At 34.1% G+C, this 10,337-nt stretch overlaps 1 protein-coding gene across 1 annotated transcript; it reads left to right on the forward strand.

The window, feature by feature from the left end:
• The first annotated feature begins 218 nt into the window (after positions 1 to 218).
• LOC120265187 (flavonoid 3',5'-hydroxylase-like) lies at positions 219 to 845 on the forward strand. The gene has a single exon (XM_039273078.1). The coding sequence runs from the start codon at positions 219 to 221 to the stop codon at positions 843 to 845; it is 627 nt and encodes a 208-aa protein (XP_039129012.1).
• The last annotated feature ends 9,492 nt before the right edge of the window (positions 846 to 10,337 follow it).

Raw genomic sequence — 10,337 nt, forward strand, 5'->3', positions numbered from 1 at the left:
AAGTTCAGCACCTATCTTAGTTTACGTAGGAAATCATATATGTGTGTGTATATATATATTCATTATTTTTTAAGTAAGTCTTCAAAGATTAGTATTTATTATAACAGAAAATAGTTTTAAATTGTCAAAGTTGTTTATGATACCTAACATTAAAAAATTTCTTATGAGAGAAAAAAAATTAATAAATGTAAACAGTAATTTTTATATTTTTACAAAATATGTTTTTAGCGGGAACTGACACTTCAACGATCATTGTTGAGTGGGCGCTTGCTGAGTTGATCAAGAATCCCACCATTCTTAAACAATTACAGTCAGAGATGGATGCTATTATTGGACAAGAGCGTATTTTACAAGAGGATGACGTATCAAATCTTCCCTATCTCCAAGCTGTTTGCAAAGAAGCACTACGTTTGCATGCATCCACACCTCTTAGCATCCCACACTATTCCTTTGAGTCATGTGAGGTTGAGGGATATCATATCCCGACGGACACTAGACTTCTCATTAATATATGGGCCATTGGTAGAGATCCAGATATATGGGAAAACCCGTTAGAATTTGTTCCAGAGAGATTTCTCCCATGTGGTAAGGCTGTTAATATAGAGCCTCATGGTACTGATTTTGAAATGATAACTTTTGGAGCTGGAAGGAGGATATGTGTTGGAAAACAAGCTGGTATGGTTTTTGTCCAGTATCTCGTAGGTGTACTTGTGCAAGGATTTAATTGGCAAATGCCAAAAGGGGAGGAGATTGATCTGAAGGAGTCTCCAGGGTTGGTGATACCAAAAGCAGTGTCTATTAAGGCCTTTGTTACACCTCGTCTTGCATCTAAGGCTTATTTCTAAAATATCATATGTTGCATTTTATATATCATTAAGATCTTCCTTAACATTCTTATTTACCTAACCTTTTATTTATATCTTTCTTGTTCAATGTAAAATGGTACGCTATTAAATAAAGTCAAGCACTACAAGAAAATATACATTTAGCGGCATTTTCTACGGTGGTTATAAATGCCGCAAATTACAGTCACATTCTTTCATATTGTATTTCCCGGCAGTTAAAACTTCTGCGAAGTGAGACTTTCGTGGCAATTGCAAACCGCCAAGAAAGGCAACATTTGCATTTGTCCATTGTTTAATTTGGCGGCTGTTCGAACCATTGAGAAATGATCATTTCGCAGCATTTCATAACTTCCACGAAATGTAACATCATTGTTTTCTATTGCACTTCCTGGCGTTTTTGGTGGCAATACAAACTACCACGAAATGCACATTTCATAGCCATTACAAACTGGCATATGTTGCATTTTGTGACAATTCAAAACCGCCGCGAATGTGAATTAAGTTTTTTAAATTTATTATTTTTTGTAAATACCCAATTTTGCTACAATATTGTACCTACCAAAGTTTTATTAAGTTACGTTACACTCCATTTAATTTAAAATAAAAAAATAAAATTATGTTTCATAAATAAAATTTATCAAAATGTAAGTAAAAGATTGAGCATTAGTTCAATTCAATAATTACATCAATGGTACTAGTTTTTTTTGTTTATAGTATGAGTTGCATTTAATAAAAATAGTGTTGCATTCATAGCCTTTGCAGTTGTTATTGCCTGCATAAATAATAGGCCTCTTATTAATTGACTAGAAAAAAGAATGATTCTCATAAATCCATATATAAAATCACACAAGAGGAAATCAATAACTTAATCACCAAAAACTTAACAAAATACAAATACAAACCTACCAAATACTAAAACCAATACAAGATCATCTAATTACCATAGTCTTATCCATCAAATTTAGTCCATTCATGTGCCCCTTTTGTTTATCCTCATCCATCTATGTATACCTTATCATCAACAATATATATATATATTAGAAACAAGTATATAGATAATCAATAATGGTGATAGAGACACAAGTGTACGTGCCGATTGTGTAATAAAGTGTGTATAAAGCAAGATATCAGTCTACAGGGAAGAATGAGATTACCAGTATTGCTCTAATTCCAAAAATTAGCCTAATCAAAGAGTAGTGATGCGCATCAACAAAAGAAAACAAAAGCAAAGAATATAAAAATAAAGAGAAAAAGTCAGGAGAAGAAACGATGTCCGGGCATAGCATCCCTTTAGAGTTTTATAAAGTGCAGAACAAAGGTTGTCTAAAAATGCAATCCTATTTGAACCGATAGGCTTCCTAAATCACACTAAACCCCTTTTTCAAGAGTAAAAAGTAATTGAATCGGTGCAGAGCTGATGCAATCATCCACACATTCGCATTAACACTTTATGAAATCTCAATGTGAGTTGACAAAGATCTCTTAAATAGGTAATCTCTCTTATGAGGAGAGATTGCTCTTAATCCAAATACATAATAGAAATGTGATTTCTCACTGATATATTCATTAACTCACTCGGGAGAATTGAGGGAGACATCGTCTCCAAAGTACCCTATTTCTAGCTTACTCACAAATCCCTTCAATTGCGGTGTGTCTATGCTAGGAGGGCATTTCTACTCGTCACATAGCATATCAAGTATGATAACTAGGGTTTTTGCCACAATAGCAATCAAGCATTCAGACAAGCAAGTAGATTCAAATAGAAGGATTACAATTAGGAAAACAATTAAATCTCAAATATCCATAACCAATGTCAAAAGATAAAACTCTCAAGTTCAACTATACCCAAACACTATGAAAATTATTTCTCCATCACTGGAGAACAACAATCTAATAGAAATGAAATAAAATACATAAAAAAATAATAAAACTCCATCAAAGCTCGCAATTTCCTTGGATAGGTAAAGTTCCTCTAAGATTCCAGAAAATCACAGCCGAGATCTTTCCACGAAAGGCTTCCTTGAAGCTTTGAACCTTCGCCTAATATCTCCCTCTTGTTTTCTTCCTTTTTGACAAGACATTCAAAGGAAAACCCCCCAAATCACCGCACAAAGAGGAGGGGGAGGGGGCAAATAATAGAGAAGAAGATCCCCCCAAATTAAAAGCCCTAATTTCTGGTTTTTATAACTCAAAAATCTATGTTTCTTATGGCCATAAGGTCTCCTTACGACCCAATGCTTACGGCTGTAACAGTGCTCGTAAGCTTCTCTGGTTGCTTACGCCCATAATAGTGCCCTTAAATACTGATTTGATGCAATATATGAACAATATGCTACTACAGTAAACGCCCATAATAGTGCCCTTATGTCACTCTAAAACACTATTCTTCTTCAAAAATTAGTTCAAATAATCTCAAACTTGTTCCTCTTGATCAATATGTCTTCATTCTAGCATGAATACAAATAAGAAGGGAATTAAGCACCAAATTCAATCATATATTCAACAACTACATGCAAAGTGCTATAAATAGTAATAAAAAAAATACAATTCATTCAAAAAATTATCAAATTCCCCCACACTTAAGGTTTTGGTTTCCCTCATACAAAAAGAACATATTACAAACCAAGAGGAAAAAGTGCAAGACTTCGAGTGCTTAAGAATTAGGGAGTTTCAAAAGTATTTGAGTTTTAACAATACAAGGATGCGAAAAATCTCAAGTTTCAACAATAGTTAACACTCTATTCAAGGTTATCGAATGTGTGTGTGTTATAACTCTCTACTTTACTTCTTTCGACCTACAAAACTTCAATAGCAAAAATTTCACAAACAACTTTTTATTTGCAAGGTGGTAGCTTCACACAACTCTTAAGGTAGCCTTTTCTCGTGAGGCCTCGTCAAGTGGCTTTAATGCCTAAGAGAGGTAGCTCTTTCCAATCTTTTACTAGAATACTGTAGCTTTCACTCTCCTAAAGAGGTAGCTCTTTCTCTCATTAGGGCATACAAGGTATTCGACTTATCAAGAATATCTTCACACTTCTATTATGGGTTGCTCTTTTTGTTTCCCACATTTTCTCTTTTCTCTTTTTTTCCAACAAATTCTTTCAAATTTGCAAAAAATTTTCCTCAATTCAAGCTCTTGAAGTAAAATTAAAAAAAACAAATGAAGTATAACACGGTCTAAGTTACAATAGAGAAGTTATGTGCTCTACTTAGGTGAATAGCCATGAATAGAGTGCACACTAAAAAAATTGAACTCAAAATGGAACAAACTCACAAGTGTCCACTCTAATACTTAGAAACTCTCACTACATTTCAAATGCACCGTCATAAGTCAAATTTGGCATGTAAAAGAGTTAACAATGAAACCTAAACCCCTCTCCCACATTTAAATCATACATTGTCCTCATTGTATGTACAATATGAATATGCAAGACAATGTAAAAAAATAGGGGGTGTGAAAATAAGTGTTTCACCGGTTTATTGATGGTACTTTGAACCTCAAGTCTGGGCATGGGTAACTCTTATTCACCCACTCTATGATTTCAAAACAATACTGTGCTACAGTTCTTATGGCCTACTTACGGGCGTAAGTCTGATCGTAAGACCTGGAATTTTCTTACTTTTAAGGTTACGGGCGGTAAGAGTACCCGTATGATGTTCTGTGATGATTACCACTTCACTTACACCCGTAAGGACGCTCGTAAGCCCTTATGTTTCTTATTACAGCCTCTATTACGAGCATAAATGTGGCTGTAAACTCCAACTATCTTGTAAATATGTAGAACACACTGCCCTTCCAACATTCGAATGAAATATACACCATTTGGGTTAAAAATTAGAAGTTAAACATGCAACAAATTTATCAAATTATAGAGGAACAAAAATGGTAGACACAAGATGATCATAAGGTTATTCAAATGAACCTATACTAAAACTATAATGAATAAAACTAACTAAGAAGTAAAAGATCAAACAAACACTTGACTTGCCTCCCAAGAAAGGCTTGTTTTGCGTCGCTAGCTTGACGTATCTCTTTCTTACCTTATGGAGGCTTAAAAAAAGTGTGCACCTCCCGACTATAGCTTGCATAGCTATTTCCCATGAACACAATTTTATCTGGCCGAGGATGCACTTTTGTTAGAGGCTAGCTTGAACAATTTTACTTTAGGCCTCCAAGGGACAATTTAGCCCGGGAATTGATCAAGCTAAGCGTAAGTGGGTCCTTGGATGGTTTGAGCCTCCTACTGATATCTTCTTCAATTTCCATAACCTTTTTGAATTCTTGCATTTTGTTGGTTGATCAATTGCAAGGAAAGCTACTTGTTCCATTGTATTAGGGTTTGCTTCTTTTACATTTTCAACTTGAAAAGACATGGCTTCAACAAACCCTCTTCTAAATTGGGGCTCTTCTCCCCCGATTTGATTCTTTACGAGATCTTGTTCTTTCTCCCCACTTTCTCATTGTTCTCGCACACTTCCTTGTCATTTCCAAAGGGAACTTCCCCAACAAGTTACTCAGTTTGGTTCTCTAAGTCATGAATGGAGTCTTGTTGATTTTGTTGCAAAATCTCAAAAGCTTTAGTGCTGGCTTCAGTGTTCTGGATAAATTTAGCCAACGTATCCAACAAATTTAAATTTTCCTCTTGAGATTGTTCCTCTAATGGAGCCCTATATCTCTGAACATATCTTGTCAATAGATATTTTAGGCTAGGCTCATGCACTTGTGGTCGAATGTACTCCTCAAATCCAAATTGTGGGTTTTGCAATTGTTGTCCAAACACATTCCATGAGATGTTGCGGTAGCTTCTATGACTTGGATGATATGTGTTACAGTGGGGATAACTTTGTTGTTGTGTAGAGACAAATTCATCAATCTTTGCATTGAGAGCTTCAATTTGAATGGACAAAGCTGTAATTGGATCAACCATCCTTTAACTTACTTGTAAGAAAGAGTGTAAAATGAGGTAAAATAAAATAAAATGAAACAAAAGAAAATAAATGGCTAAAATGACGGAAAAACAAGTGTTCCTAATATCACTATTCTTCCTCGGCAATGACACCAAAAACTTGATAGGGACGCAAGTGTACATGCCGATCGTGTAATAATAGCGTCCGTAAAGTAGAGAGTTGGCCCACAAGGAAGAAAGTGAATACTAGTAATAGCCATAATTCCGAAAATTGGCCTAGCTAATGAAGTGGTGTGTGTGAATAAAAGATAGCAAAAACAAGAAATACGAAAATAAAACTGAAGAAAAATCAAGGGAAGAAAACGATGTAAAGGCATAGTATTCCTCTAGGGTTATAAGGTACAGGACAAAGGTTGTCTAGGTTTGCAATCCTAATTTAAACCAAAGCTTTCCAGAATTATACTAAACCCCGATTTCTCAGGCGAAGAATAACTGAATAGGTACAGAGCTAATACAGATATCCATACAATCACATTAACAATATATGAAACCTCACCATGAGCTAATAACAATCTCTTAAGTAGATAATCTCCTCCATAAAGAGAGATTACCCCTAATCCGAATATAGAGTAGAGATGTGATTTCTCTAAAATCTACTCCACATGATTGCAAAGAGTACGTAGATTATCTCTAGCTCATTAGGGAGGATTGAGGGAGACGAGATCTCCAAAGTACCCTAGCCAGATGCTTACTCACAATCCCTTCGAATTGCGGCATGTCTATACTAGGTGAGAATTTCTTCTCATCTCAAAGCACATCGAGTATGATAGCTAGGGCTTTCACCTCGTTAGCAACCAAGCATTCAAACTCAAAATTAGAATCAAATAGAAATGATTGCAATTAAGAAAATAAATAAAACATCAAAGATCCAACAACTAGTGTCAATGAAATAAACCCTAGAGTTTAACAAATTAGCTCTCCATTAAAGGAGAGCAATAATCCAATCCAAGTGAATTAAAATACATAAAAGAGATTAACAAAACTCTCTCAAAGCTCGCAATCTTCTTAGATGGATGAAGTTCTTTGAAGATTCCACAAAATCACCACCGAAATCTCTCCACGAACGACTCCCTTGAAGCTTTGAACCTTCGCCTAATCTGTCCTTTTTCTTCCTTCTCCGGCAAGAAATCTAATGGAAAACACCTCAAATCGCCGCTCAAAGGGCTACCAAAGAGTAGAGAAGATCCCCCCCAAAAAAACCCTAATTTCTGGCTTTTATAACTCAAGAATCGGGGGTCTTACGGCCGCTACAGTAATCTTTATAGCCATAACAGTTGCTCATAAGTTTCTTGGGTTGGGACTTACGCCTGTAATAACACCCGTAAGCTCGCCAGTAAGTCATTCTAAAAAGTCTATTCTTCTTCCAAAATTAGCTCAAATCACCCCAAACTTGTTCCTCTTGATCAATATGTCCTCATTCTAGCCTGAATACTAAATAGAAGCGAATTAAGCAACAATTCAATCATATATGCAACAATTACTTGCAAAGTTCTATGAATAATAATAATAAAATACATTCATTCAAGCACTTGTCACCGGTAAACCTTGGGATGAACTTGCTTGTTTGGATGCTTTAGTTTATATTTAATGCAATTTGTGTGGTTTGTGGTTCATTCTATGTGTACTTGATTGCCTTGTATTGCATGAGAACTCTGTGATTCATTTTATCAATTGTACTTGGATGCGTGGGATGCACCTTTGCATTAAATCCACATAGTATGGAAGGGATTTCATGTACTAATACACCGAGGGATTCAGGTATTCGGTACCCCTCCTACCATTAGGTACGAACCTAGATATTATGTTTGATCTGATCATAGTTAGAGATTTCCCTAAGCGTATTGAATTATAGGAGGAGTTGACCCGGAAGGGATTCAGGTCAACACTTGTATGGGATTAGGGGTTAATTACCGAGGGATTCGGGGTTATTCTAATTTAGGAATCTTTTGGCCCAAACCACCATTCCAATTTTAACCCGAGCATCCTTCTAGCTCCATTTAAGTTGTTTTAGTACTTTTCAACACTTGAACCTGGACTTGTCAGTTAGATAATAAGTGAAAGAGAACTAAGGATAGATCCTTCGGCCTGAGGAATACGACTCCTGTGTTACACACAGGGTATTAGTTGGCGACCTCATATACTTGCGGGAGACTCAACACTAAGCTTAGCCATCAAAAAGATTGTTTCAAAACACTCGTCAGAATCTTTTTATACCCAGCCACTTACAAGCACCTTACAGACATAAGAACTCGGTAATAAGAAGTTGAAGATGATGGGTCACATGTCTTGGGGGTTGATTTACGACCATAAATCCTACTTGTAAGGTCTTCTATATCGATATTTTCGCCATCTTACGGGCGTAAGTGCTGGGTTGTAATCTTCTCTAGATCACTCTTGCGACCGTCTTACAGGCATAAGTTGCTTCCTGTAAGCTCCTCTGGACAATCCTTACAGTCTGATTTACGAGCGTAAGTTTTATCTGTAAGTCCCTCTGTTTGATCCTTATGTTTCTCCTTACGGGTATAAGCATGCCTGCAAGGTTCTCTAACTAAGGCTTACGACCGTAAGTGCGGTTGTAAAGTTCTCGTAAGGTGTTTTGTCTCGCCTGTTCTTTAGTTGATGTCAAGAGAACTCCATCTTCTTCGTTTTGATTCTTAATTACTTCTTTTTGCTCTCTTTTCTTCTTAAGTACTGCCGGGGACCTGAGAATATGATTTTCCCCATGTTTAGCATTGTCTTCCACAAAAATACTTTAATGCAGGTAAATTAAATGTACAAAATAATATCAAATGACGCACAAATATACACTTATCAAGATATATTTGAACATTGACACTGAGGGTGCGTTTCGTTCGGAAGTAGTCCACCGAAGTGGTGGAAGTCTTGAAGTGCCACTTTGGCTGAAGTGAAAGTTTCAGTTGAAGTGTTCGGTTTCATGTGTTTGGTTGAAAGAGGAAGTGTCAAATCATTAACTATTTTTTTTGTTTGATTAGTGAAAGTTAAAATTTAGAAAATGATGGAAATGAACTTCTACTCATCACTTCATTATGGGTGAGGTTACTTCTTGGTGCTTGTTTGATTGAGCTTATAATTATTTAAAATTATAATTTTAAAAAATATTTTTTATAAACAATAAAAAAATAATTAAATAATTAAAAAAAGAAACAATAACAAATAAAAATAAAAAATATAAAATTAAAACAATAATTTTTTTTATAAAAAACAATAAAAAATAATTAAATAATTAAAAAAGAAACAATAACTGATAAAAATAAAAGATAAAAATAATAAAATAAAAGATAAAAAATGATAAAAACGATAAAAAATAAAAAAATGATGAAAACAATAAAAGGTTAAAAAAATAAAAACTAAGCATAGAAAAATAATAAAATATAAATAAAATAAATAAATAAATAAAAATATGTGATTTTAATCACCCACGTGAAACTACACGGTGAAAGTGAAACACCGAAGTCCCACTATAACTAAAATTTTCCTGAAATTAAAGAGTGAAGTGGAAGATTTTGAAACGGCCACTTCTACACTTTGGCCTCCACTTCAGTGAACCAAACAAGTAGAAGTATCATATCAACTCTCATTTTTGTCACTTCAATCTCCATTTCCACGAATCAAACACGCTCTAACTAGCTTAATTCTCATACTATTTTCGACGACTGATGACAACTTTAAATAGTTTAACGACTTTTGGTTAGTCCTACACTCAGGGCATCAGTATTTGCTTTTGTTTTCTAAGTTGTTTTTCCTTATATTTTGCTTTGTACTTTCTTGCATTTAATGAGTTCCGGTATTACTTTTTGTTTTGTGAATTATTATATATTTTTTTAATCTAATGATTTATACATTTTTTTCTAAAATATAAAATAAATAAATGAATAAATTTGTTTTATATTTTCGTTACTAACCCAATTTGACGTTGCCAAATAAATTCAAAAATAAAAATAAATAAATAAAATCCCGTTGCATATAACTTGCTATAAGTAGAAAATATCAAACAATTTGGTTGTATGGAGATGTTGGATTTATTTTTTTATTTAAATTTTTTTTAAAGATTTCATCACAGACATGCACCTACGTCTTAATAATATATTAAAAAGAGTCAAACTTTGAATTCTCTGCAAGGAAAATCACAAATAATTTACTATTGTTTTATTATTATGATAATAACCTAATTCATATATTATTGTAAAATTAATTTATAATCACATCACATGTAAGTATATGTGCATACATTGTTTATGTATATTTAGTGAGCTAGGCCTGAAACATATTGATTTTATTAAAAAAATATAATATTTATTTATTTATTTATTTGATAAATATGACAAGTACCATCGAGAGTGTACATAGCGATTGGAAATTAAATGCCCAGCTAATGTCAATGGGTTATGATACCTTTGGTTTTTTGTTTATTGTATAAATACCTTGATTTCGGTTTCTATATTTTCAAAATGCGATCTAGTCTTTATATTTGGATAAAATTGTTCATTATGGTCCTCATTGCTGC

This window comes from Dioscorea cayenensis, chromosome 7 (assembly GCF_009730915.1).
Source record: "Dioscorea cayenensis subsp. rotundata cultivar TDr96_F1 chromosome 7, TDr96_F1_v2_PseudoChromosome.rev07_lg8_w22 25.fasta, whole genome shotgun sequence".
Classification (NCBI taxonomy): domain Eukaryota; kingdom Viridiplantae; phylum Streptophyta; class Magnoliopsida; order Dioscoreales; family Dioscoreaceae; genus Dioscorea; species Dioscorea cayenensis.